The sequence below is a fragment of the Populus alba genome, chromosome 1 (assembly GCF_005239225.2).
Source record: "Populus alba chromosome 1, ASM523922v2, whole genome shotgun sequence".
NCBI lineage: Eukaryota > Viridiplantae > Streptophyta > Magnoliopsida > Malpighiales > Salicaceae > Populus > Populus alba.
Genome location: NC_133284.1, coordinates 22,845,129 through 22,873,041, shown reverse-complemented (window position 1 = coordinate 22,873,041; position 27,913 = coordinate 22,845,129). Strand labels below are relative to the sequence as shown.

The window sequence follows — 27,913 nt, the reverse complement described above, 5'->3', positions numbered from 1 at the left end:
CATGATTTGAGATGATTATTTAAAACTACAATTAATTATTCTAGACAAACAAGGAAATTAAAGGGCATGCAAATTTAATAATCAATTTCCTAGCTTTTTGGATATTTAAAGGTGGCAACAAATATCATAGTATTTCTAGGATGTGAATTTCATTCATGACATTATTTACACTATAAAAACGTTCATGACATTATTTAAACTAGAAAAATTATCTTAAGTTATTTTGTTTAATTAAGTACAATAACTTTAGTTTATGTGTCAGATTTGTTATTTTTATTATGTTCTTTATATTTATGCTTAGTTAATATATTTTGGATTTATTGTACGTGGATAAATATTATTTCATCTTTTAAAAAATTAATCATGGCCGAAAAAGATTAGATCTTCGCGTAATAAATCCATAAACAACTAGATTTGTTTAACATAATCCTAAGAACTCATGAATAATTTTATTTTATTATTTTTCACTGCGTGTATGATATTTGAAAACCCAATGGGTATGTTTGGTGCGAATGTATTATGTGATCTTAACAGGATATGGAAACATTGATACAACAAGCAAGCCCCCAGGGAGTTTTTGTTTTGAAAATGCTATTGCAGCTTCATAAATTGCCTGCACAGCAATTTGATGCGTTGTTCATGGAAACAGTTAAAAAAAAAAAAAAAAAAAAGGGAAATGTGCATCTCTCTTCTTGTTTAACCCATTTATGCAACTTTTATTGTAACTATCATTCAATCACAACGAGTTGAAAGGGGTGTTTCTGAGATTCAGGAACACATGGCGTTTGCCAAATGCTCTCTGCCTTCATGTGCAGGACTAGCAAAATACTTGACCAGTGCAATGGCACCAATGGAGGAGCTTCAACCTTAACATTGTCTAGAAAGGACTTAGTTTAGGATACCTTTTTAATAATAAAAAAAGAGGCATAATTCACTTGGCCAAATAAATGTTAAAGAGAAAATGTATAGTAGAATAATAGTATCATAACAAGCAATTTCAGTTATACAAAGTGTACCCAGGAAGAAATAATACAAGGCCACATCTTGTAAGTGATTGCCTATGTTGATGGCAAGTAATGACAAATGGAATGTTCAAGAGCCCAATCCATAGAGTTTTGATCAACTCAGAGAAGGAGAGGATTTCTATCCAAAAAAAGAAATTGGAACACAACAAGGATTGATCAATGAGGAAAGGCAAAATATTCAAGAAAGTGAAAGACAATGCTGATGTACACACTGCTTCGTGTGGCGAAAGTTTAGGGCTGTACCATCACCATACCTGCCTTTTGGTTTACATAAGCAGCTGCTGTCAGTATTTTGGTCTGCTTTACAGACCATGCCTTCAATGTCATGGATATTATTGGTAATTCATGTTATATTGTCGATCTGGATAGTTTTCTTAAGTCATCTCCCTCCTAGTTATTTGCCATCATTTGGCCCCATGGAAATACGATCAAGTTATAGCTGCTAAAAGCAACTTGAAAGAGGGCAGCTGATGAATACAGGTTTAACTAGGTTTTGGACCATGCTAATAACAAAGTGTTAAAACCATCGCCTAAAACAGTGCTTTGTTTGAAACTACTTTGAAATCCAGTGTGGTAAAGTATTTAACTAGTTATACTCTGCAATAGGTTCCCCTCACCTGTCAGGTTCAAGTGACATAATCACAGAGAGAAATGATAAAAGCTCCCGTCTCCACCATATAAAGATTGTCCTTGGAAAAAGACAGAAGTTTCTCCTCTTGGTACTCCAAGGCTTCAATCTGAGTAGAATGTTGAATGCAAGTTCTCTGGTCCATACTCAAATAGAGTGCAAAACTAGATTCTATGGCTCCCCTTTGCAGTTCACCCCAAAAGGGAGTTTAGGATCATATAACATGTAATCTACAATCTTAACTGAAGCTTGACAAGAAATGCTTCTGAACTCTCTGATAGTCAAATCCCAAATAAGCATATACAAAACAAAAGTTTTCTGCCACAACCATACAAAAATAAAGTATAATTCAAAGCAAGATGAAATCTTCAATCACTGAGATTACAAGAAAATATTCAATATCATGCCACTACAATAACTTGGCAAGCAGCATTAATATGGAAATTAGTCTCAAAATCAGTTAGGATCTTAGAGGAATCTTAGAATATATGTTTTAGTAAAGAGAATCTAGTATCAGCTAACCAGATTTTCCAGATTATTGCTTTCTAGTTTAGTGTAAGATTATTTCCTATCTAGTCTTTATTTCCAGCTTTGAGGTTAGCTTCTATTCTTTATTTATTGTACAAAATACAAAATACTGGAGGTAATACTAAGAAAAAAGAGAAAGACTTCTCTCAAAGTTCTTCATGGTATCGGAGCCTACTTTTGAATCCTCATTTGCTTCTCCTACTACGGCATGGCAGTAGCTAAACAAAGCTCTCTCTTTCTCTGAGGTGACCTCACAGCCAGGTACAACATCACCTGTTAGCATAAACAAAGCTCTCTCTCTCTGAGGTGACCTCACAGCCAGGTACAACATCACCTGTTAGCATTCCAAGATGCACTAAAGGCATATCACACCAAATCACAAGACACAAACTCAATGGACATAACTATCTTCAATGGTCATTATCAATCACGATGTTTATTTGTGGAAAAGGTAGAGATGACTACTTCATAGGAGATATCATCGTACTAGAAAAGAATGATCCCAAATTTCAAATATGGAAGACTGAAAATCACATGGTAATGTCATGGCTGATCAATTCAATGACAAATGAAACTGGAGAAAATTTTCTTCTATATGGAACAGCAAAGGAAATCTGGAAACAAAAAGAGAAACCTACTCAAGTTCTGAAAATACATCATAACTATTTGAGATTGAGGCAGTGTTACATGATCTACGCCAAGGGGATCTTTCTATTACCCAGTACTTCAACACTCTCTGCTGTCATTGGCAGCACCTATATATGTTTGAAATCCACAGCTGGAATGGCCCTGAAGACACAATCCTATATAAAAGAATTTTAAAGCAGAAACAAACTTTCAAATTTCTTCTTGGGCTCAACAAAAATCCGGATGAAGTCAGAGGCAGAATAATAAGGATCAAACCTCTTCCAAATCTTAGAGAAGCATTCTCTAAGGTTAGACGTGAAGAAAGTAGAAAGAACGTAATGATGGGACCTCAAAACTCAGCTCTAACAATGGAAGGATCTGCCCTTGCTACTCGAGGTTATTCAAACAGCAACTATGATAGTCGATAGAGAAAGGAAAGACCATGGTGTGATCACTGTAACAAACCAAGAAATGTCAAGGAAAACTACTGGAAGATTCATGGCAGACCTGCTAATTGGAAGCCATCAAGATCAATAAATGACAAAGGCAGACGTGCCAACAATGTTACCTTAGATAACAGCCAAGACAAGATCACCATTCTGCCAACAGAGACAAGTCCTTTCAGCAAGGAACAACTTGAGATCTTACAAAAACTCTTAAGTCAGCATTCACTATTTCAATCAAGTATGTCAGCCTCCGATTCTGGATATGGACTGTTAACACAAAAAGGTAAATTCTCAACAGCCCTTACTGTTAGTAAGAAATACTCAAGCTCTTGGATCATCGACTCCGGAGCATCAGACCATATGACAGGAGATGCCACTCTCCTTAATGAATACAATCAATGCACTAATAACTGTACAGTCCGTATTGTTGATGGGTCTTCCTCCCAAGTTAAGGTAATAGGCTTGAGCAGACTCTCAAGGGACATGATCCTAAACTCTATTCTCCATGTTCTTAACCTGGACTGCAACCTACTCTCAATTAGCAAACTGACTCGTGACTTGAATTGTGTTGCTAAATTATTTTCTAATTTGTGTATATTTCAAAATCTGGATACGGGGAAGAAGATTGGCAGTGCTAAGATGTATTATGGGCTCTATCTCCTCAAAAAATGATATTCCTCGAACAAGACAAACTCAAAATGGGATCTATATATCATCCAAGGGTCAGTCAGCTTTAAATTTTCATGTCAATAAAGATAGTGAGGTTATGTTATGGCACTATCATCTTGGTCATCCAAACTTCATGTACCTTGAAAAGTTGTTTCCATCCTTCTTTTCCAATAAAAGCTCACAATCCTTCAAATGTGAAATATGTCAACTCTCCAAATATGTCTGTGGTAGTATCCCACCATTTCATATAAACCATCACATCCATTTGCAATGATTCATAGTGATGTATGGGGCCTCTCACAAGTGCACAATGTAACTGAAACTTGGTGGTTTGTCTCCTTAGTTGATGATCACACTAGATTGACTTGGTTATTCCTTATAAAAAAAAAATCTAAAGTCAGCCAAATTTTCCAAAACTTCCATTCCATGTTACAAACTCAATTCCAGACTAAAATCCAAATCCTAAAAACTGATAATACCAAAGAATATTTCAATTCTAGTCTTAACACTTATTGTTTAAATCAAGGCATTATCCATATAAGCTCTTGTGTTAACACTCCACAACAAAATGGTGTGGCTGAAAGGAAGAATAGACATCTATTAGAAGTTGCTAGATCCCTTATGCTCTCTACTCATGTTCCAAAACAATTATGGGGAGAAGTTACAATCACAACAACCTACCTCATCAACCGAATGCCTTCCAGAGTTCTAAACTTCAGAACTCCTAGCCAAGTCCTTCTACAAGCCTTTCCACACACCAAAATACTTTATTCCTTAGACCCTATTCGGCTGCTCAGTGTTTGTTCATACACGCCATAAAGGCAAATTAGACCCTACCTCCCTCAAGTGCATTTTTCTAGTATACTTTCCACACCAAAAAGGTTAGAAGTGCTATTCTCCAATTCATAAAAAGGTCTATACCTCAATGGATGTCACACTTTTTGAACATCAAGCATGCTATCCCAAGTCTAATCTATAAGGGGCAACCATGAGAGAATATCAGAAATGGGATATACAATCTGATTATGTAATTCACTCAAAAGACAACCCACAGAGTCCTGTCCAAAGTCATTCCCTTATGAGCTCTCCTGTCTTGAGTCCTTACCCTATACCTCCAGCCTCAATCCAATCAGTCCCAGCACCACCACCCTCAATCCAATCTCCTCACCAGATTCATCCTACACCAAAACAGATCACAAATCATGAGCTTCTTACCTATTCTAGAAGGAAAAGACATGGAAAGGAGATAGAACACACAATACCTCTTACTCATAACTAAGATTCAGAACCAAGTCCCGATTCTGCCTCAATACACTCAGGTATGGAAACTTCTGACTCTGAGAATACTACCTCTGTTATTGATGATTCAAATATTCCAATTGCTTTGAGAAAGGGTGTTAGATCAAGCACAAGTCATCCCATCAACAAATTTGTTTCATAGGAAGGGTTATCACCAACCTATCATGCATTTGTTTCAGCCATTGACAGTGTACAAGTTTCTAAGTCTATTGAAGAAGCTCTCAAAGATTCAGGGTGGAGAAGGGCAATGAATGATTAAATCAATTAAAGTGCAAGAACAGAACTTGGGAAATTTCTGAACTTCCACCTGGAAAGAAGCCAGTTGGGTGTAAATGGTTATTTACTATTAAACATAAGGCTGATGACAGTATTGAAAGGTTAAAAGCTCGTCTGGTTGCAAAAAGATTTACTTAGTCGTATGGAATAGATTATCAAGAAACATTTGCTCAAGTGGCCTAACTTAACACAATCAAAGTATATCCCTAGCAGCTAACCAAGATTGGCCATTACATCAACTAGACATCAAAAATGCTTTCCATAATGGAGACTTGGAAGAAAAGGTGTACATGGAGATACCTCCAGGGCTAGAAACATCCTCCAACCACAATAGAGTACGCAACTAAAAAAATCACTATATGGACTCAAGCAATCCCCTAGGGCATGGCTTGATAGATTTACAAAGACAGTAGCACAGTATGGATATTCCCAATGCCAAGCAAATCACACATTGTTTGTAAAAACCTCTTCAAAAAAGAAAATAGCAATCCTAATTGTATATGTTGATGACATCATCCTAACTGGGGATCATGAGGAAGAACTAGTGAGATTGAAGAAACTTTTAGCCAAGGAATTTGAGATCAAAGACCTTGGGTACCTCAAATACTTCCTTGGCATGGAAGTGGCACGATCAAGGAAAGGTATATATGTTTCTCAACGAAAATATGTCTTGGATCTACTGAAAGAAACAGGAATGCTAGGATGCAAACCTGCAGACACTCCAATGGATTCAACCAAGAAGATAGGAGCAGAAAATGCTAGTGTACCAGTGGATAAGGGGAGATATCAAAGACTTGTGGGCCGGCCGACTCATCTATCTCTCACATACCAGACCTAATATTGGCTTTTCTGTTAGTCATGTAAGTCAATTCATGAACAACCCAACAGATGAGCATATGGCAATAGTTAATAGAATCTTGAGGTACCTAACAATGACTCCTAGTAGAGGTCTTCTATACAAGAAATGTGATAGCAGAAATATTGAAATCTACACAAATGCAGACTGAGCATGAGACATTATAGATAGGAGATCTACATCTGGATATTGCTCCTATGTTTGGGGAAATCTAGTAACTTGGAGAAACAAGAAACAACATGTTGTATCTAGAAGCAGTGCAGAATCTGAGCTTAGAGCTCTAGCTCTTGGTATTTGTGAAGGGATGTGGATACAAATATTACTTAAGGAACTTGGCATGGAATCAGTAACCCCTATCCAAATGCGTTGTGATAATTAAGCAACCATAAGCATAGCAAAGAATCCAGTTCATCATAACAGGACAAAGCACATTGAAATAGATCGACACTTCATCACAGAAAAGATTGAGAAGAACATTATTCATCTAATCTACACTCCATCAAAGCTCTACCAAGGACTAATTTTGAAGACTTGAGTCACAAGCTGGGCATGTATAACATATACATCCTAGCTTGAGGGTGAGTGTGGAAATTAGTCTCAAAATCAGTTAGGATCTTAGAGGAATCTTAGAATATATTTTTTAGTAAAGAGAATCTGGTATTAGTTAACCAGATTCTCCATATTATTGCTTTCTAGTTTTGTGTAGGATTCTTTCCTATTTAGTTTTTATTTCTTGTTTTGAGAGTCAGTAGGTTAGCTTCTATTCTCTATTTATTGTACAAAATACTGGAGGTAATTCTAAGAAAAAAGAGAAAGACTTCTCTCAAAGTTCTTCAATTACCATTACATGAAATCAGTTAGAAATACAAATAGTACAAGCTAAAATTTAGTACTTACACCAATTTGCAACAAATCCTAAATATAACAACAAAATACGAATGTCATGGTTGTTCTATGTTAACATTGTATTTTTTTGCTTATCCTGAGCTCTTCAATTCCTTGTGGTGGTAGCTAATCACCACCACTGTTTAACTTCTTTGCATCTCAGTTGCAAATAGTAGATTCAGGTTGAAAATCTTATTATTTGACATATCTTTGTTACCATTTATACTATCCATTGAAGCAAATCAATAACCAGATGATTTAAGGGAATAAAAAAAAATACATTATAATGCATTTGACAGAAAATATAGAGCAAGTGTTATCCAATGACTGCATTCCAAAATTCTAAAACCAAATAAATTTTAAAGAAATTCATTAATAAATTAAATTCTCAATACTATTTACATGGCATTCCTCTCAACTTTTGAGCTACGACAACAAAATAAACAAACCAAAAGGCTAACTAAGCAATTTCTAATCAATTAATTCCAAAGTTTCTTCATCCAACCAATAAAAAACAGAAATTCTCATACCATAGAGGATCCATTGATAATTCAAGATGTTTCCTGTTTCACAACATCAGCAGAAGGTGGAGCACCATTGTGAAGCAATTTCTGAACCTTAGGCCTCTCCTCCGCTCCCTCGTCAGCATTCCCAAATAACTGTTTCCTATAAACGTGATGCAATTTCCCGAACAACTCCTTCTTAATTGCCTCGAATGCCATATCCAACCTCTCCAACTGCTCCAAAGCATTCTTATTGTACATAAACAATCCATAATACAACTCGAAACTATCCCCGGCTGTATTCTCCACTAAATCCAACAAAGTGTCGTACCCTTTGGTATTAATCGGCGACGAATCCAATCCAAACCTCTCCAACACTCTCCCCATAGTATGAGTAACAAACTGCGACCCTGCCGCATACCTATCATGCTCTGCACAGGTCATTTCAACCATCCTGCACCCTTCTTTGGCAAAAACATCAAGAAATCTCTCAACTCTACTAATCCTATCCTCCTCATTACCAATCCTAACTTTATCATAAACAAAAGGCAAACCAACCCAAGAAATTTTACCACTCTCAGGTCCAAACATGGGGTGTGTACACAAGATATCAAACTCAACAGGCAAATATTTCAACAAGATATTCTTAGCAAACTCTTTAACAGACAAAACATCGACAATAAGGGTACTACGTTTGAGCCTCTGAAATGGTAAAGTCTGAAGAACCTTCTCAGTGGAAAGAATGGAAGTGCATAGGATTACAACTTCTGGGTGGCTCTCGAAGAGATCATGTGGGTTGCTGTGGAAAGTAACGCCTAGGCTTTTGGCTATATCGGTGTAGTCGGTACGCGAGTAGGCGAGGAGAGTGTGGCCTTGGCGAGAGAGAGTTTTGGAGAGGAACTGACCGAAGTTTCCGAAGCCCAAAATGGCGATTTTGAGGGATTGGGATTTGAGGTGTTGGGTGCGGAGGTGAGACTCGTAGTCGTACGGCTGGGCGGCGTCGATGGAACGGATGCGGAGAGTATTTTTGAGAGGGATATGGAGAGAGAGGGACGGGGTGGAAGAGGAGGGAAAGGGATGGAAATGGAAGGAAAGGGGAGGGGAGAGAGTTTGGGGTACTGTTGAGATTAATGGGAGCATTTTTATGTAATTGTTGAAGAAAGAGAAAAGAGGAAGAACAAGGCCAGAAGACTTTTTGCCTCTCTTTACCAGTGTCTGTTACAAAGCACGTAAGTTCGTGTGCTAGGCTATTTTTTTTTTTCGAGGTACGAAAGATATCAAGTATCTATTTAGAATTACGTTCATTATGATATTTTATGAAAAATTAATTTTTTTATTTAAAATTAATTTTTTTATATTTTAAAATTATTTTAATGTGCTAAAAAACATAATTTTTAAAAAATTTAAAATATTATTTTAATCTATTAAAAAAAAACACTTGAAAAGTAATTACTATTACATTTCTAAAATCCTCTGAATGATACAAGTATTTCTAGAAAATAATTATAATTGAGAATCGAGTAATTGACTTAACCGAAATAAGCTAAATTAATTTAAATAACATCAATAAAAAAAATATAATGATAATAAATAAATTTAAAAAATTAATAATGTAAAAAAAAAAAAAACCAACCCCAACTTATCTAAGTTAACATTTAAATTTGTGACCTGGTCGTGATTCTAGGATAATCTTGTTAAAAGCAAACTAAATAAAAATATGAAATTTAATTATCAAACAACCAAATATCAAATGATAAAAAAAAAACAACAACAGAAAAAAAAACATTTGAGTTAGCTCAGGTTAACCCGTTAACACTATGATAATAGGCACAAATTTTGGATAACCTTACAGAAATAAAAATGAAAAAAAAAACACAAAAACCAATTCTCAACAAATCAAATATTAAATATGAAATTAAAAAAAAAATCATTTAAAAAAACAACCTAAAAAATACTAAAGTTAACTCGTGTTAACTTTAAAATTTATAAACTTGATTGTGAGTTCAAGACTAACCCTGTAGAAGATAAATCCTAAGAACTAACAAAAATAATTCTAAATTAATAAAATTTTGAAGGATAAAATTAAAAAAAAATAGATTTAAAGCAAAAAAACTGCAATAAAAAGAATGAAAACTAGATTTTATATAAAAATAATTTGAAATCAAATATTGAAAGATGAAATTGAAAATAAAACTCAATTATGAAAAGGATTAAAAAACATCAATAAAAAAAGTGAGGATTAAATTTAATATAAAAATTAAATAAAACAAAATGATGATGGATGAAATTGAATAAAAAACAATAAAAAAGACAAAAAAATAACAATAAAAAGAATAATAACCAAATTGAAAATAAAAAACAAATGAAATGATATTTTTATATTTTGATAAGTGAAAAAAAGAAGAAAAGAAATAGGAGAGTAAAAAAAATAAAATCTACTAGAGCCCAACCACTAACACATGCCACACCATGAAGAAGATCGACTCATTTTGAATGCCATTATGAAAAGTGATGTTTGGACATGAGATGAAACTTCTCGTGCCCCTTAAAAGATGCGAACATTAGCCATTCGTTAACATGTGTATTGCAAATGCCAAAATCACTTTTATATATATATATATATATAAAACATAAAAGATCAAATTACTCTGGACAACTTGTTAATTAATACAAAAACTAGATTGAAATACGAAAAAGCATTTGGATGCATATTTGAAAAAAAAAAGAGAAAAAAACTCTTTTAATGATAATATGATTTACATTTTGTTTTTAAAATATAAAAGGTTGGACTGCTCTCATTAACCCTTTTTTTTTTTTTAAGAATAATATAGTCTTTATACTATGCTTTAAAAGCTTAAAAAACCAAATTATCTTTGATCAATCTTATAATAATTCATGGATCATAATAATTATATTATTGTGGTGAATATTCTCAATGCCAATCAATTTTTTTTTAACATGGATTAAATTAAAAAATTATATGAATAGTTTTATGAAATGGTTCTTTAGTTTATATATATATATATATATATATATAATATATATATATATATTATATATATTAGGTTCAATTTTGTTTTCCTACCACAGCATAGCAGGAACCAAGGGATTATTTGAGAGTGAATTTTAACATATTTTTCATTAAAATCTAATTTTTTTTGTTTTAAATTATTATTATTTTTAATTATTTTGATATGTTAATGCCAAAAATACATTTAAAAAAATAAAAAAATTATTTTAATACCTTTTCAAATAAAATATATTTAAAAAAATAAAACTATCGTACTCTCGTATACCTTCCACACAAAATCCATTTGTTTTATCAGAAAAAAAAAAAAGTGTCTTCTATTTTTAACCTTCTTTTTACCGAAGCCTAATTTTTTAATCCCCTTTACATCCTCCTCCTCCTCCTCTTTTTCTTTTTTTTTAAAAAAAAACAATTTAAAATTAAGGGGAAAAGAATTAAAAGGGACAGTCAAAGGCCACTTCATTAAAAACCACCAAAAGAGCGCAACAGAACCAAAGGAATGCTCGAAAAAGAAAAAGAAAACTCTGATATCTCACTTTTCTCTCTGCTTTCTCTATTGAACATCCGTTTCAGGTCAAATTGAGCTCTCCATTCGATCCAATTCAAATGAGTAATCTATCAATCTCTCTCTCTATCCATTTTATTTGATCACATACCGTCAATCTCCCTAACGTTTTCTCCTATTAATAATAGCTGATAAATGATTAAAATTACTACTACTATCATCATCATCTATCTGATTGGTGTCTACTGTAATTGATTTCTTATGCGTTTTTTCGGTTCAATTTATAATTGTTTATTGTTTTTAACTTTTAAATTTTTTTCGGTTTCTGCTTGTTGCTGTTACATATGTTGAATTTAGTTAACGTGCATTTTTTTAAATTTTTTTTTGAAGAGGTGAATTCGATCCAATTTGATTCAGTTTCTGGAGTCTTAAGAGACGTTGTGATTACAGATTGATAATTATGAGTCAGCTTGATGTCTTTAAGAATTCTTGGTTTTGAATTGTATGAAGATTCATGTATGCTATCCTTGTTATCATCATTAACTGGCATAGAAAACTTGCGCAGATTGATATGGCGGGGGACTTTTGAGCCTAGCTTGTGCTTTTAGTTAGTAATCCTGTTTTAAAGGTTTTATCTGCATGTGTATTTAAATTAAGATATGTAATCTGGAGTCTATAATTTTCATTTCCAAACTAATGTGTGTGACTTTTGATTTCCAGAAAAGAGTGATGGTTGTTGTTCTACTCACCTGATTGATGGAGATGGTACATTTAATGATACCGGATTAGAACATTTTATCAAGGAGGTGAAATTGGGGGAATGTGGATTGTCATATGCTGTAGTCTCCATTATGGGCCCGCAAAGTAGTGGTATGCACTTTTTCAATGATATGATATGTTAACCTTTAGTTTATTCTTCTTTGGTGTTGCTTATTTCAATTTGGTTATAAGATTTTCATGCTGTGATTTGATTTACCATATCGCTTTACACTAGAAGTTAGAACTTTATGATTCGTCCTGCAAAGAAGTTAAGGAAAGGTTTTGATTGGAGACTTGTGCTGCACTTTTTGGAACATGATCAACCTGGAATAATTAACAGTGAAAGGGCATAGCTGGTATTTTTAATGTGAATTTGAACTTTGTTCTATCTAGTTTTACAAAAGTTGTCTCTGGTTCTAGTTCAATTCAAGTTCCACTACTTTTCCAATTTTATATTGGCTAGAAATAAGTGTTACTGATAATTTACTTCTGTCATAAGGCCTATGTTGTCTGAAGAGTTTGACATTGTTTTCTATGGACCGGACAGGGAAGAGCACGCTATTGAATAATTTGTTTGGTACCAACTTTAGAGAGATGGATGCTTTTAAAGGAAGGCACGTTCTTGCATTGGTCTCCCATTGGATGATCTTTTATAGCACTTTTTTCTTGAGCGTGGAAAGGTCTCTGGAATTGAGAAAGCCTGATAGGTTCCATTTCTTTTCAGGTCTCAAACCACTAAGGGAATTTGGATGGCTAGATGTGCTGGTATTGAACCTTGTACTCTTGTAATGGATTTGGAAGGAACTGATGGAAGAGAACGCGGAGAGGTGCCTTTATTATCGGTTTTTGAAATAACTTTACATCAATCTCTCTCTCTCTCTATATATATATATATATATGAAGTCTTATGAGGTTTTTAGTACTCTGTAATCCTTTTATACCATGTTTTAAATGTAAATTCATTCTGTACTGCTCAGGTATGTTCTGTAATTGGTCATGTTATGTTACCTTCTTAGATATTGAACTCTATCCCTCTGCTCCACATTAGTAAAACTTTTTTCATCATAGAATTAGTAAAAAATTGCTATGAAATTCTGAATCCGACAATCTGTAGATGATGGAGATTCTCATCTAGAACCTGCTTTGGCCGACAACAACTCCCTCTTTAGTCATGAAGGCATCCTTGACCTGCCTTCTTTGATTTTTTTGACGATTTATGAACATACATCTCTCCAGTAGTCTACCAAAATGTTTTGTCGGTCATGGTTAGTAATTGCATTGACTTCATTCAGATATATAATTTGGAGCTGGTTGATTAAAATTTTTTCAATGTGGAACTGAAAATGCTGAGTACTACAATGGTAAAAATATTTTATACAGACCCTTATTTGATGTAGCGACAATCCTCAAATCAAGGGTCAGAGAAATGGGAAGGATGGAAAGTTGTCCTTTTGTTGTATATTAGCAAAACCTATCCCATATATTGACTACAATTGAGAGAAATGGCACATTAGCAGGTCTTTCCTGAAAGTGTTTTTTCTTCTCTTGAAGCACAAAATGGATCAGTATATTGGTGTTTGCTTTCTTTTATCTAGTGTTCTTCACTTCTTTTTTAGGATGATACAGCATTTGAGAAACAAAGTGCTCTTTTTGCCCTTGCTGTCTCAGATATAGTATTGATCAACATGTAAGATCTCTGTCTTGCACTGGACCTAACTTTTCACTTTTTTTTTTTTAATAATGTTTTGGTTTTCCATAATTTGTATAACCTTTCTAAGAAATATTTATTTAGGTGGTGTCATGATATTGGTCGTGAGCAAGCTGCAAATAAGCCTCTTTTAAAGACTGTGTTTCAGGTAAACTTGCTTGTTTTGTCTGCAAACCTTCAACATGGATTTTATAAAGTTTCCATGGTTTTGAACTTGATGGGTTTGTTTTCTCTCAGGTCATGATGCGATTATTCAGTCCTCGCAAAACAACTTTGATGTTTGTGATACGTGACAAGACAAGGGTGTGTTCCTCTCTCTTTAATGCTAGTTAATGTTGTGGCTTGGCTGTGCTTTTCTTTGTGTCAGTTGTGTTGATCTTTGGCTGTTTACAGACACCTCTGGAGAATTTAGAACCTGTTCTAAGAGAAGACATTCAGAAGGTAAATGGAACCATGCTTCCCTTCTTATTTATTGAATTAAGGTTTTGCCTTTAACCTTTTCCTCTTTTAACTGCAGATATGGGATTCTGTTCCCAAGCCAGAAGCTCTCAAGGAAACTCCATTGAGTGAATTTTTTAATGTGAGATGTCATGTTTTTGTCTGAATTTATTTTGAAATGTCCTTTTCTAGAAGGTGGAAATGTGGAAGATTGATATTGACATTGTGATATTTCTGATACACAATTGGCAGGTTGAAGTTGTTGCTCTTTCTAGTTATGAAGAAAAGGAAGAGCAATTCAAGGAGCAGGTAGGAAAAATATGTTTCTTGTGATCCTTAAGCAATATCACAACACTGGACATCTTGTTATTTTCACTTGCTTTTCTAAAATTTATTCTTGAAGAAATAAGGATCCTGGGCATCTGATTTCCCCCCGTGTTCCTCACTGTCTTTATTGTTGCGTCCAAATTAAATGGATGTTAGTATTCAACCATTCTGTTTCAAAGTCCTTCCATTGTCTCCAAGATTTAAATGTATCAAAATCCTTCCATTGTCTCCAATATTTAAATGGATCAAACTCCTTCCATTGTCTCCAATATTTAAATGGATCAAACTCCTAGTTGCCTATCATCTAGACTCTATTTTGTGATCTAAACATCGAGCTAGAACTTAGCTAGCATAACTTGTTATTTGATAGATTTCTTCCTGTCAATGAAGGTTGCTACTTTGAGGCAGCGATTCTTCCATTCTATTGCGCCTGGTGGGCTTGCTGGAGATCGGCGGGGTGTAGTTCCTGCTTCAGGTTTCTCTTTCAGTGCACAGGAAATCTGGAAAGTTATTAAGGAGAATAAGGACCTTGACCTTCCTGCTCACAAGGTAATTTTGTTAATATTTACCTAGCAGAGGCTTAGAGTAAGTACATCCACATTTTGTTAATATCATATATGATCTCCATATTCCTGACCACAAGTTAGTTTTGTGAATATTTACTTAGCAGGGATTAGGTTAAGACATCCACATTTTGTTAATGCCATTTGCGATCCCCATATTCTTGCAGGTCATGGTTGCTACTGTACGCTGTGAAGAAATCGCCAATGAAAAATATAGTATTTTTGCTGCAAATGAGGTATATGGTTATATTGTATTCTGTTTTTTCTTTCTTCCTTTCTCATTTCTACTTATCTCTAGATTTTGCCAAAGTGGCAAGTCTAAGCATTGACACTGACCAAATAGGGTTTATTATATCTCCCGCAGGAGTGGTGTCAAATGGAAGAGGCTGTGCAATCAGATCCAGTCTCGGGGTTTGGAAAGAAGCTTAGTGCAATTCTAAATTTTACTTTGTCTGAGTAAGGGTTTTTTCACATCGTGTTATATATAAATTTACAGTGGCTCTGCTACTGATGTTTTTTGGTCTGGGGATAGCAAAAGGCTTTAGGAACTGCTTTAAGATTTGACATAAAGTTGGCTGAAGAATTGTAAGCTATATCTCTATTTTTGCGAGGTTCTTATATGCAGGTGGAATTGTGCTTAGTTCCGCATGTCTCATCCAACATAAGAGTATTAGAAATTTAGAAGCAGCCTGTTATACTGTAATGGAATTTATCTCTTTAAAATTTTAATAGAAGTGGGGAATAATATGCCTACTGTAACTGGGGGCATACTCTAACAAAGAAGATTACAGTAATTTTTCTGGCTTATGAGGGGACATTGATTTCTTGATTATAATGTATCAGATTTCATATCTTGTTATCATACATTGCTTTCAGAATTTCTTTTATCCTTGCACTCAGATTTCATATCTTGTTATTTTAAGTTGGTCCTATCATTATTTTTTTGGCAATGGAATAGGGTGTATTTTTTTTTTTTTTCTTTTTTGCTGAATAGAAGATTTCCTATCACTTGTTTTAAGTTCGAAGGTAGTTCTGCTTCATCTTCAATTTTCTCTGCTTTGTTATTATCTGGGAACCTTCTATTGAGTACTTGTTTTATGACTTAAATATCATTTTAAAAACTTTATTTATTTGGTTAGCATCAATAATGGCTTTTCTAATTCTAGGTATGATGCATGAAGAATTTTGAGAGAAGTCTTTCTCTTTTCTTAATCTTAACAGCCGTATGTTTATACAATAAATAGGGAAGAGAAGCTAACCTACTGACCCTCAAAACAAGAAATAAATCCTAGATAGGAAAGTATTCTACACTAAACTAGAAAGCAATAATCTAGAGAATCTGAATAGTTAATATCAGATTCTGTTTCCTAAACCATATATACTAAGATTTCTCTAAGATCTTAACTGATTTTGAGACTGATTTCCACACTCCCCCTCAAGCTGGGTTGTATATGTTATACATGCCCAGCTTGTGACTCAATTCTTCAAAATTAGTTCTTGGTAGAGCTTTGGTGAGGATGTCTGCAATCTGAGATTTTGTTGGAGTGTAAATAAGGTGAACAATGTTCTTCTCAATCTTTTCTGTAATGAAGTGTCGATCTATTTCAATGTGCTTTGTCCTGTCATGATGAACTGGATTCTTTGCTATGCTTATGGCTGCTTGATTATCACAATGCAGCTGTATAGGTGTCAATGATTCCATGCCAAGTTCCTTAAGTAATCTAAGTATCCACATCCCTTCACAAATACCAAGAGCTAGAGCTCTCAGTTCAGATTCTGCACTGCTTCTAGATACCACATGTTGTTTCTTGCTTCTCCAAGTTACTAGATTTCCCCAAACATAGGAGCAATATCCAGAAGTAGATCTCCTATCTATAATGTTTCCTGCCCAGTCTGCATCTGTGTAGATTTCAATATTTTTGTTGTCACATTTCTTGTATAGAAGGCCTCTACCAGGAGTCATTTTCAGGTACCTCAAGATTCTATTAACTGCTGCCATATGATCTTCTGTCGGGTTGTTCATGAATTGGCTTACAAAACTGACAGAAAAGCCAATATCAGGTCTGGTATGTGAGAGATAGATGAGTCGACCCACAAGTCTTTGATATCTCCCCCTATCCACTGGTATACTATTATTTTCTGCTCCTATCTTCTTTTGTTGAATCCATTGGAGTGTCTGCAGGTTTGCATCCAAGCATTCCTGTTTCTTGTAGTAGATCCAAGACATATTTTCGTTGAGAAACATATATACCTTTCCTTGATCGTGCCACTTCCATGCCAAGGAAGTATTTGAGATACCCAAGGTCTTTGATCTCAAATTCCTTGGCTAACAGTTTCTTCAATCTCACCAGTTCTTCCTCATAATCCCCAGTTAAGATGATGTCATCCACATATACTATTAGGATTGCTATTTTCTTTTCTGGAGAGGTTTTTACAAACAGTGTGTGGTCTGCTTGGCATTGGGAATATCCATACTGTGCTACTGTCTTTGTAAACCTGTCAAACCATGCCCGAGGTGATTGCTTGAGTCCATATAGTGATTTTTTTCAGTCTGCATACTCTGTTGAGGTTGGAGGATGTTTCTAGTCCTGGAGGAATATCCATGTATACTTCTTCTTCCAAGTCTCCATTAAGGAAAGCATTTTTGATGTCTAGTTGATGTAGTGGCCAGTCTTGGTTAGCTGCTAGGGACAGAAGTACTCTGATTGTATTAAGTTTGGCCACCGGAGCAAATGTTTCTTGATAGTCTATTCCATAGGACTGAGTATACCCTTTTGCAACCAGACGAGCTTTTAACCTTTCAATACTCCCATCAGCCTTATGTTTGATAGTAAATAACCATTTACACCCAACTGGTTTCTTTCCAGGTGGAAGTTCAGAAATTTCCCAAGTTTTATTCTTGTTTAAGGCACTGATTTCATCACTCACTGCCTTTTTCCACCCTGAATCTTTGAGAGCTTCTTCAATAGACTTAGGAATCTGTACACTGTCAATGGCTGAAACAAATGCATGATAGGTTGGTGATAACCCTTCATATGAAACAAATTTGCTGATGGGATGACTTGTGCATGATCTAACACCCTTTCTCAAAGCAATTGGAATATTTGAATCATCAATAACAGAGGCAGTATTCTCACAGTCAGAAGTTTCCATACCTGAGTATATTGGGGCAGAATCTGGACTTGGTTCTGAATCTTGGTCATGTGCAAGAGGTATTGTGTGCTCTATCTCCTTTCCAAGTTTTTTCCTTCTAGAGTAGGTAAGAAGCTCATGATTTGTGATCTGTTTTGGTGTAGGATGAATCTGGTCAGGAGATTGGACTGAGGCTGGTGGTGCTGGGACTGATTGGATTGAAACTGGAGGTGTAGTGTGAGGACTCAAAGTAGGAGAACTCATTGTGGAATGACTTTGGACAAGACTCTGTTGGTTGTCTCCTAGGTTAATTACATGATCAGATTGTATATCCCAATTCTGATATTCTCTCATGGTTGCCCCCTGAAGATCAGACTTGGGATAGTATGCTTTGGTGTTCAAAAAAATGTGACATCCATAGAGGTATAGACCTTTTTGTAGGTAGGAGAATAACATTTATAACCCTTTTGGTGTGGAGAGTATCCTATAAAAATACATTTGAGAGATGTAGGGTCTAATTTTCCTCTATGGTGTATATGGACAAACACTGAGCAGCCAAATACTTTCGGGTCTAAGGAAGAGAGTAGTTTGGTATGTGGAAAGGCTTGTAGAAGGACTTGGCTAGGAGTTTTGAAGTTTAGAAACTCTGGAAGGCATTCTGTTGATGAGATAGGTTGCTGTGAGTACAGCTTCTCCCCAGAATTGTTTTGGCACATGAGTAGAGAGCATAAGGGATCTAGCAACTTCCAACAGATGTCTATTCTTCCTTTCAGCTACTCCATTTTTGTTGTGGGGTGTTAACACAAGAGCTTATATGGATAATGCCTTGATTTAGACAAAAGGTATTAAGGCTAGAATTGAAATATTCTTTGGCATTATCAGTTTTTAGGATTTGGATTTTAGTCTGGAATTGGGTTTGTATCATGGAATGGAAGTTTTGGAAAATCTGACTGACTTCAGATTTTTCTTTCATAAGGAATAGCCAAGTCAATCTAGTGTGATCATCAACAAAGGAGACAAACCACCGAGTTCCAGTTATATTGTGCACTTTTGAGGGTCCCCATACATCACTATGAATCATTGCAAATGGATGTGATGGTTTATATGAAATGGTGGGGATAACTACTGCGAACATGTTTAGAGAGTTGACATATTTCACATTTGAAGGATTGTGAGCTTTTATTGGAAAAGAAAGAGGGAAACAGCCTTTCAAGGTACATGAAGTTTTGGATGACCAAGGCGATAGTGCCATAACAGAACATCACTATCTTTATTGACATGAAAATTTAAAGCTGACTGACCCTTGAATGATATATAGCTTCTGTTTTGAGTTTGCCTTCTTAGAGGAATCTCACTTTTGAGGAGATAGAGCCCAGAACACATCTTAGCACTGCCAATCCTCTTCCCCGTATCCAGATCCTGAAATATACACAAATGAGGAAAGAATTTAGCAACACAATTTAGATCACGAGTCAATTTGCTGATTGAGAGTAGGTTGCAGTCTAGGTTAGGGACATGGAGGATAGAGTTTAGGATCATGTCCCTTGAGAGTCTGCTCAGGCCTATTCCCTTAACTTGGGAGGAAGACCCATCAGCTATACGGACTGTAGAGTTTATTAGTGCACTGATTGTATTCATTAAGAAGAGTGGCATCTCCTGTCATATGGTCTGACGCTCCAGAGTCGATGATCCAAGGGCTTGAGTGTTTCTTACTAACAGTAAGGGCTGTTGAAAAGTTACCTTTTTGTGCTAACAGTCCAGATCCAGAACCAGAGGCTGACATACTTGGTTGAGACAGTGAATTCTGACTGAAGAGTTGCTGTAAGATCTCAAGTTGTTCCTTGCTGAAAGGACTTGTTTCTGTTGGCAGAATGGTGTTCTTATCTCGGTTGTTGTCTGAATATACATTGTTGGCACGTCTGTCTTTGTCATTTATTGATTTTGATGGTTTCCAATCAGCAGGTTTGCCATGAATCTTCCAGCAGTTTTCCTTGACATGTCCTGGTTTGTTGCAGTGATCACACCAGGGTCTTCCTTTCCTCTGTCGATTATCATAGTTGCTGTTTTGAATAGCCTCGAGCAGCAAGTGCAGATCCTTCCATTATATGAGCTGAGTTGTGAGGTCCCATCATTACTTTCTTTCTACTTTCTTCACGTCTAACCTCAGAGAATGCTTCTCTGAGATTTGGAAGAGGTTTGGTTCCCATTATTCTTCCTCTGACTTCATCAAGATTCTTGTTGAGCCCGAGAAGAAATTTGAAAGTTCTTTTCTGCTCTACAATTCTTCTATATAAGACTGTGTCTTCAGGGCAATTCCAGCTGTGAGTTTCAAACATATCTAGGTGCTGCCAATGACGGCAGAGAGTGTTGAAAGAATTGAGTGATAGAAAGTTCTCCTTGGCGTAGATCATGTAACACTGCCTCAATCTCAAATAGTTTCTGATGTATTTTCAGAACTTGAGTAGGTTTCTCTTGCTGCTTCCCAGATTTCCTTTGCTGTTCCATATAGCAGAAAGTTTTCGCCAATTTCATTGGTCATTGAATTGATCAGCCATGACATTACCATATGATTTTCAGTCTTCCATGTTCGAAACATGGGATCATTCCTTTCTGGTATGATGATATCCCCTGTGAGGTAGTCATCTCTGCCCTTTCCACAAATAAACATCATGACTGATGATGACCACTGAAGATAATTGTATCCATTGAGTTTGTGTCCTGTGATTTGGTGTGATGTGCCTTCAGTGCCTCCTGAAAGGCTAACAGATGAGGTTGTTCCTGGCTGTGAGGTCACCTCAGAGAGAGAGCTTTGTCCTGCTGCTGCCATGTCTTAGAGAAGCAGATTAGGGTTCAAGAGTAGGCTCTGATACCATGAAGAATTTTGAGAGAAGTCTTTCTCTTTTCTTAATCTTAACAGCCGTATGTTTATACAATAAATAGGGAAGAGAAGCTAACCTATATTGATGCTAACCATATTTATTTGGTTAGCATCAATAATGGCTTTTCTAATTCTAGGTATGATGCAGAAGCTATATATTTTGACGGAGGAGTAAGATCTGCAAAGCGAAAGCAGCTTGAGGAAAAATTGCTACAAGTAATCAATATTTTAAGATGTTCTTTATTAAATTTATTGTAGTTGTTTTGATTTGTGAAGAAGAATGAGATATTGCCATAAAATTGAGAACTCAGGATATTGATTATTGAATTACAGTCAATGCCTATCCATTTGGGACCAAATGCATGTTGATGTTGATATTTAAGTTACTAATTCTTTGGATTGAGTATAAATTTGTAGCATGATCCTTTTATATTGGAACCAGATTCAAACTAATTTACATTAGCGCCCAGTTAATTTGAGCTGTATATTAGAATGCACAGAGGGAAAACCTTTAATGCCATAGGGACCACCAAAGGTTGCTGGAGGAGTCCTTAGGGCATGTCATCGAACCTTTTTATGCAATTGCTCTCTTAGTACATTGAATCGTTCAACTCAAAAAAAGTCAAGCTAGTTGTCATGGAGGCCTATATATCATGTCAAGTTATTCCTTATGGCAGTGAATGTTGGGCGCTAAGAGTTGCTTGCACATAAGAACCTTGGATGTGTGAAATGCAAAGTATGATCTATAAGTGTATTGGGAAGAAGGTAGTGATGCACCTGATTGAGGTAAATTGAGGGAGTGCTGTTTGAGATGGTTTGGCCATGCATAGATCTACAGAGGCATTGGTGTATAAGGGTGATTGGCTGCAATTCCTTGGATTAAAGAAAAGAAGGGATGGATAAAAAATGATGTGGGCTGAAGAGGTGAAAGTTGAAAGAGGATGTAGTATTAAAAACTATTAAAGCTTGTTTGTTCTCTTGACATAATGGATAATAGCTTATTGCCCACTTAATTAATTTGGTCCGAGGTTTGTTTCAGTTAGTGCTCATTTGAATGTCTGTCTTCTGCAGTATTTGTAGCAATTTCAACTGTTTTTCTAATCAAGCTTTATATCAAATTTACAAATAACAAATCTGATTAGTTTTCTTCTTGTTGTTTGGTAGCTTGTCCAACCAGCACATCAATCCATGTTGGGTCATTTAAGGTCTGGAACTCTTGAGAATTTCAAGGAAGCATTTGAGAAAGCTTTGAATGCAGGGGAAGGGTTTTCTTTGGCAGCTATAACTTGCACTCAGAATTACTTGGCTCAATTTGATGAAGGGTATGCAGGTAAGACTAAGTGACTCAAACTCCTTTTGCCATTTGATTGTTAGCTTGAATGATGTAGAAACAAGGCTTAGAAAACAAGCTTCCAAACAAACAGAAATAAACTTTAGCACTCTTTATTTTTTAGGGGAAAAATATTGAATTGGCTGTCACATGACTAAATGCATAAGGATGGAATGATCAGCTATATGGCTCTTCCATCTATGTAACTGTTGAAAAATTAGCTTTACTGACTGGGTTCACTAAAGTATATCTTCTCGTTGATATATTATAATCACAGATGCTGTTATTGAACAAGCAAACTGGGACACATCTAAAGCGAGGGATAAGCTTCGTCGTGATATAGATGCACATATTACTTCTGTCCGCGTGGCCAAAGTCTCTGAACTTACTTCATCATTTGAGGTACAATATTCTTTGAGTTGCTTTTCTTGCTTCTGTGCGTGCCAGCTTCATTCTGTGACTGTCTTCAATTGAAGACAAGTTAAAATTCTTGAGAAGCTGCTGGGAAAGAGTGGAAATCCCAAAACTAATATGAAGAAATGCTTAGGGAATTTAGTTGTGTTTGAAGTGTAGTCTTTGCAGGTCAATAACTTTCATGTTTGTCACTTTGTTTCACACATTATGGATTTTATATGTTGTGAAACCTTGTTAGAGGCTGACTTATTATTAAAAAAGTTGGGAATGACTGATGACAGTGGTTGCATGGTTCAGACTCACACACCAAAGAAATTTTATAAATGCTAAAAATAATAATTCTTGGACCACCTGCAGGCTAAGCTAAATGAGGCATTATTAGGACCTGTGGGAGCTCTTTTAGATGGAGCTACTAGTGAGACATGGCCAGCCATAAAAAAACTTCTGCAGCGTGAGACAGAATCAGCTGTTGCTGGGATCTCTAATGCACTCTCTGGTTTTGACATGGACAAACAATCCAAGGATAAAATACTTAAAAGTTTGGAGAATTATGCAAAAGGTGTAGTTGAGGCAAAAGCAAGGGAAGAAGCTGGAAGGGTCCTGATCCTTATGAAAGAAAGGTACCATCCCCTTGCATTTTTCCAATTAAGTTATTGTTATTGTTTCATATCCATCTTTTGGAGTGTGAATGTAAACTTTTCATGCAGGTTTTCAATATTGTTTAGCCATGACTCTGATTCAATGCCACGGGTTTGGACTGGAAAGGAAGACATTCGAGCAATTACCAAAACTGCTCGCTCTGCAGTATGATGAATACATATTTCAGCAAACATTGAATCTTAAGTTTTGTTTTGCTTTTGGATGTCAACTAATTTCATTTTTTTAAAACTTTTCCAGTCCTTGAAGTTGTTATCTGTAATGGCTGCATTCCGTCTGGATGATGATGTTGATAATATTGAGACTACACTGTCATCTGCTTTGATGGATACAAAGAACAATGCTGTTTTTAAAGACAGAAGTATCACAACATCTGACCCTCTGGCATCAAGCTCTTGGGAAGAGGTGGCTTTTTCTTATTCCTGAGCCTTTTCCTGGTGCAGCCTATGATAATATATCTTTAATTTTCCTTGTTACTGTCATAGAAAGGGTATGTAATCAATTATTCAAGAAATGAATTTTTAGAGACCTAAATACTAGATCAGTTTTCTAGGATACATTGTTTGAAACTCCTGAAATTTCTTTTAATTTTTTTGCAACCCTATGAACTTTTTTATATCAATATACAGATGGTGTTTGCATGAATTAGGTCTTCAATTATAATTGGCTGTTTTTATGCTATTAATTTGATCAACAAATTTCCCTAATTCTGCATTTCCTGAACATGTTGGTGGGACTTGTGATTGTGGATCCCATAGATAGTGCACACATAGATATATAGCCACAAAGGTGTCTGCTATACTGGTGCCGAGGATATATGTTGGATATCTACAAATGCATCTCTTTGATAAATTAATTGGGAATTGCATGATGGACATTATAACTACATTCTGGCACCAGAGTATTAATCATTGCTTAAGATCTCTCCCTCTATTTGCATGCGCCAATGCTAGTGGCCTCTTCTTCACCATAAAGCATATTTTATACCTGGATTTGGTTTTTCTACTGCAGATTCCATCCTCAAGGACATTGATCACACCTCTCCAGTGCAAATCTTTGTGGAGGCAATTCAAGTCTGAGACAGAGCACGCTGTCACCCAGGCCATTTCTGCTCAGGTACAGTATCACATATATCATTATGTATGCAAATGTATTTTTATCATTTTACATAGTGGTCAGATTACGATTTGTCAACATATAGACAGAAAATAGTGTACTCTTCTGTTTGCACTTCTGTGCTTCGTGTTTACTGAATTGTGCCTGGGACAAGACTTGTCCAAAGAAATAAAATTTGAGATCCTAGTCCCAATTGGTCGGTTGCATGAAATGCTGAACATTAAGTGATATCTGGATCTTAAGAGTTCAGAGGTAGCAACATGCTACAGGATGTGGCAGGTGCAGTGCACAAAATATACGACCAGGCTTCATATCATGGCCTTGGATAACTGTATAAATACCAAAATTGGAAATAAAGTATTGTCACTGTACTGAGCAATTTAATGGCTACATTCTGCTTTGCAGTCAAAACACTTATGGTGCTGCGTCGAGTGTTTTATGTGTTGTAAATGTTACATTGCTAATTCTTGGAATTCAATTATTGTGCCATTATGGTTGAGATAAAGGGGTAAATGAACACACTGTTTGTGTGGATGCTTCATTGATTTATCCTTTGTTTTTTAGGAAGCCCATAAACGTAATAACAACTGGTTACCACCCCCATGGGCAATCGTTGCCTTGGTTGTGCTGGGATTTAACGAGTTTATGACTCTTTTGAGGTAACATGGCTGTGGAATTAATTTTTTTGGTGACAGATTATATCCCTTGTTTGCTGATATTATTTACTTTGGCATTCTTTTTGGTGGCAGAAATCCTTTGTATGTGGGTGTCGTCTTCGCTGTTTTTCTACTCATTAAAGCCCTATGGGTGCAGTTAGACATTTCAGGCGAATTCCGCAATGGTGCTGTAAGTTTCAAACCAGTCTCATTTTTAGTCCCTCTTCCACGCACATCTTATTTTCAACAAATTCCTTTAACCCTTGAAACTAGCATCTTAACGGAGACCACCAAACTTTCCAAACTGGCTTTTTAAATTTCGTGCTTGTTCAAATTACTTGTGAGCGTGGTTTCTAAACTCGTGGTCGATATGGTTACAGCTTCCCGGGCTTCTTTCTTTATCTACGAAGTTCATTCCCACTATTATGAATCTTATCAGAAGACTAGCAGAGGGGCAGAAACCCATGACTACAGATCCTCGGAGAAACCCGGCTCTAGCATCAAATTTTTTTCAGAATGGATCAAGCTCGTTTAGTGATTCCTCATCAAGTGCTTCCTCTGGGATAACTTCGCCAAAAGAAGGGAATGAGTACTCGAGCACCTTAAAAGACGACTAGGTGAAAATAGCAATCTTATCAGAAAGCATTCCTGCTCGCATTATAGTGGGTTGTTGCATGTGCATGCATGGTCCACATGAGTTTGAAGGCATGTGAGAGGAACAGATTTTGAAGGCATGAGTTTTTGTGCAAGTGCCGCGTACAGGGGGGGCTGGTTTATTGTGAGAAAGCAAGCCCAGCCTCCATCAATTAGTTCTTGTGTCTCAAGCCGAAGTAAGTAATTTTGTCTCGTGAGAATTGTATATGCTTCCATTTTGCTTCTCTTTTTTTCCCCTCCTTTTTCAAAGTGGGGGAAAAACCGGGGGCAGTGGATTTTGGAACAGGAAAATGAATGTTGATTTGTTGGATATGCGTTTTGCATCTTTTTATATATTATTTTGCATGAAAAGATGAGGATAAAGTTTATTTGGGAATATGGTTTTGGTTGTTTTTTAAAATGTTTTTTTATTTAAAAATATATTAAAATAATTTTATTTTATTTTTAAAAAATTATTTTTGATATTAATGTATTAAAATAATTTAAAAAACATTAAAAAATATTAATTCACAGAAAATATATTTTTAAAAGATAAAAATAAATAGGAGTTTAGCATCCGAAGTTGTTGGAATACGAAAATGGAGTGTTGCTAAAAAAATATAAGTTCTTTTTAATTTATATCTGTTGTCCAATAGAATTTTAAGGAAAAAGCGAAAAGAAAAGATTTCAAGAAAAAGAAAAGGCTCTATGCTCGTAGCCTAGGATGTCTAACAAGGCAAACATGGGTTCTTGTCTTTTAAGAACCTCCAAATTGGCTGAAATGATTACAGGCACAAAACGATAGGTCAGAAATTCAGCCATGTCGGCCAGCTGAAATCTCTTCATCATTGTCTTCAAATATCTTTGTCGTATTCAGAAATAAATTTCAATTTGGGGAATCTGATTTTAGCCTGTGACCCTGCCTGCATTTATTGTATGGACAGGTCATTTTCAAACTTTTATGGTGGTGAAGAGCTTCTTTATTTTCTTCACCTTCTCTCTCTCTCTCTCTCTCTCTCTCTCTCTCTCTCTCTCTTCAATCATGAACTAATGTGTCCAAAATAATAATAATAATAATAATAATAATAATTACGTACCTGGCTGAGCTATGCTGGACCGCAGGACACGTAGACCATGCAGGCCTTGCCTTCGAGGAATTGTTTCTTATTTAAATAACACGGTTTCAAGAAAATTAACAGGGAATGATACAATTTTGAAAAGTTTGAAATAGTATAGTTTGTAAAGAACTGGTATTAAAAATTGTGTTAGTTGAATAACTGTTATTGAGAATAATAGTTTAAATAAAAATTATGATTTAGAATTATGATTTTAATGTAATTGATATTTTTAATAGTAGTTTTTAACAACTATAATTCAGAGTTGTAGCTTTATAACAAAACCACGATTTTAAATTATGTACAATGTATTTATAGGCATTTTTTTTCCTTTATAGTCGCCGCTCCTAAAAGAAAAAAAAATCTAGAATCCAAAAACAAACTCAAGTGAAAACATCCTTTAATCACTCAAAACACTGTCCAATCCTCTACCAGAACACCAAAATCATCTTTCTCTTGTCTCCATGAGTATTTCTATCAATTTTATTTTTTGTTGCAAACCGCCAGCCCAAGCTTCTATGTCCAGCCTCTTTGTCACCATAACCGGTGTAATTGCCACCTACACATCACAAAATCAAGGTAAAACATTAGCATTGTCCGTTAGTTTGATGGGTTTAATTATTGAATTGATATATTTTGTTTTTTGATTTAATTAAGTATTTGTGTTGTGTTTGATAATTATGTATTTGTGTTGTGTTTGATAATTAGATAATTTTAGGTTTTGAATGTTGCAATTATGTGTTTTTAATATAATTGATGGGATTTATGGAATCAATTATGCTTGAATTAGAGAAATTAGAGTTTAAATTGATTTTTGGGTTAGTTGTCATATTTAATTATATTGTTTGAATTGATATAAATTTGATTTTAATTGATGCAATTAGACTAGAGTTTGCTTTAAGTTTTTGTAAA

At 35.4% G+C, this 27,913-nt stretch overlaps 2 protein-coding genes across 7 annotated transcripts; one reads left to right on the top strand and one right to left on the bottom strand.

Moving 5' to 3' along the window:
- Window positions 1-555: 555 nt before the first annotated feature.
- Window positions 556-8,996, bottom strand: LOC118040895 (arogenate dehydrogenase 2, chloroplastic). Of its 5 annotated transcripts, XR_012168994.1 has the most exons (3): window positions 7,770-8,996; window positions 5,186-5,260; window positions 4,804-5,101 (listed from the first exon to the last, which is right to left on the bottom strand). XR_012168994.1 is itself a non-coding variant. In XM_035047971.2 (2 exons), exon 1 carries the CDS (start codon window positions 8,880-8,882, stop codon window positions 7,791-7,793), a length of 1,092 nt encoding a protein of 363 aa, XP_034903862.1. In that variant the 5' UTR covers window positions 8,883-8,996; the 3' UTR covers window positions 556-2,515; window positions 7,770-7,790. The 5 variants fall into 5 exon arrangements, 4 of the variants coding, with proteins under 4 accessions (XP_034903862.1, XP_034903859.1, XP_034903858.1 ...); XM_035047971.2 differs by lacking the exons at window positions 4,804-5,101; window positions 5,186-5,260 and adding an exon at window positions 556-2,515; XM_035047968.2 differs by lacking the exons at window positions 4,804-5,101; window positions 5,186-5,260 and adding an exon at window positions 2,563-3,262.
- Window positions 8,997-11,224: 2,228 nt separating this feature from the next.
- Window positions 11,225-26,258, top strand: LOC118040893 (protein ROOT HAIR DEFECTIVE 3). 2 transcript variants are annotated; one of them, XM_035047965.2, is made up of 23 exons: window positions 11,225-11,380; window positions 11,996-12,145; window positions 12,582-12,648; window positions 12,759-12,861; window positions 13,651-13,721; window positions 13,827-13,890; window positions 13,980-14,045; window positions 14,136-14,183; window positions 14,260-14,322; window positions 14,433-14,489; window positions 14,898-15,056; window positions 15,238-15,306; window positions 15,435-15,526; window positions 21,218-21,296; window positions 22,245-22,410; window positions 22,688-22,812; window positions 23,182-23,444; window positions 23,532-23,628; window positions 23,722-23,886; window positions 24,493-24,597; window positions 25,162-25,256; window positions 25,347-25,443; window positions 25,634-26,258. In XM_035047965.2, the coding sequence occupies exons 1-23, from the start codon at window positions 11,377-11,379 to the stop codon at window positions 25,868-25,870; spliced, it is 2,442 nt and encodes an 813-aa protein (XP_034903856.1). In that variant the 5' UTR covers window positions 11,225-11,376; the 3' UTR covers window positions 25,871-26,258. The 2 variants fall into 2 exon arrangements, with proteins under 2 accessions (XP_034903856.1, XP_073268552.1); XM_073412451.1 differs by lacking the exons at window positions 11,225-11,380; window positions 12,582-12,648 and having other exon boundaries at window positions 12,007-12,145.
- The last annotated feature ends 1,655 nt before the right edge of the window (window positions 26,259-27,913 follow it).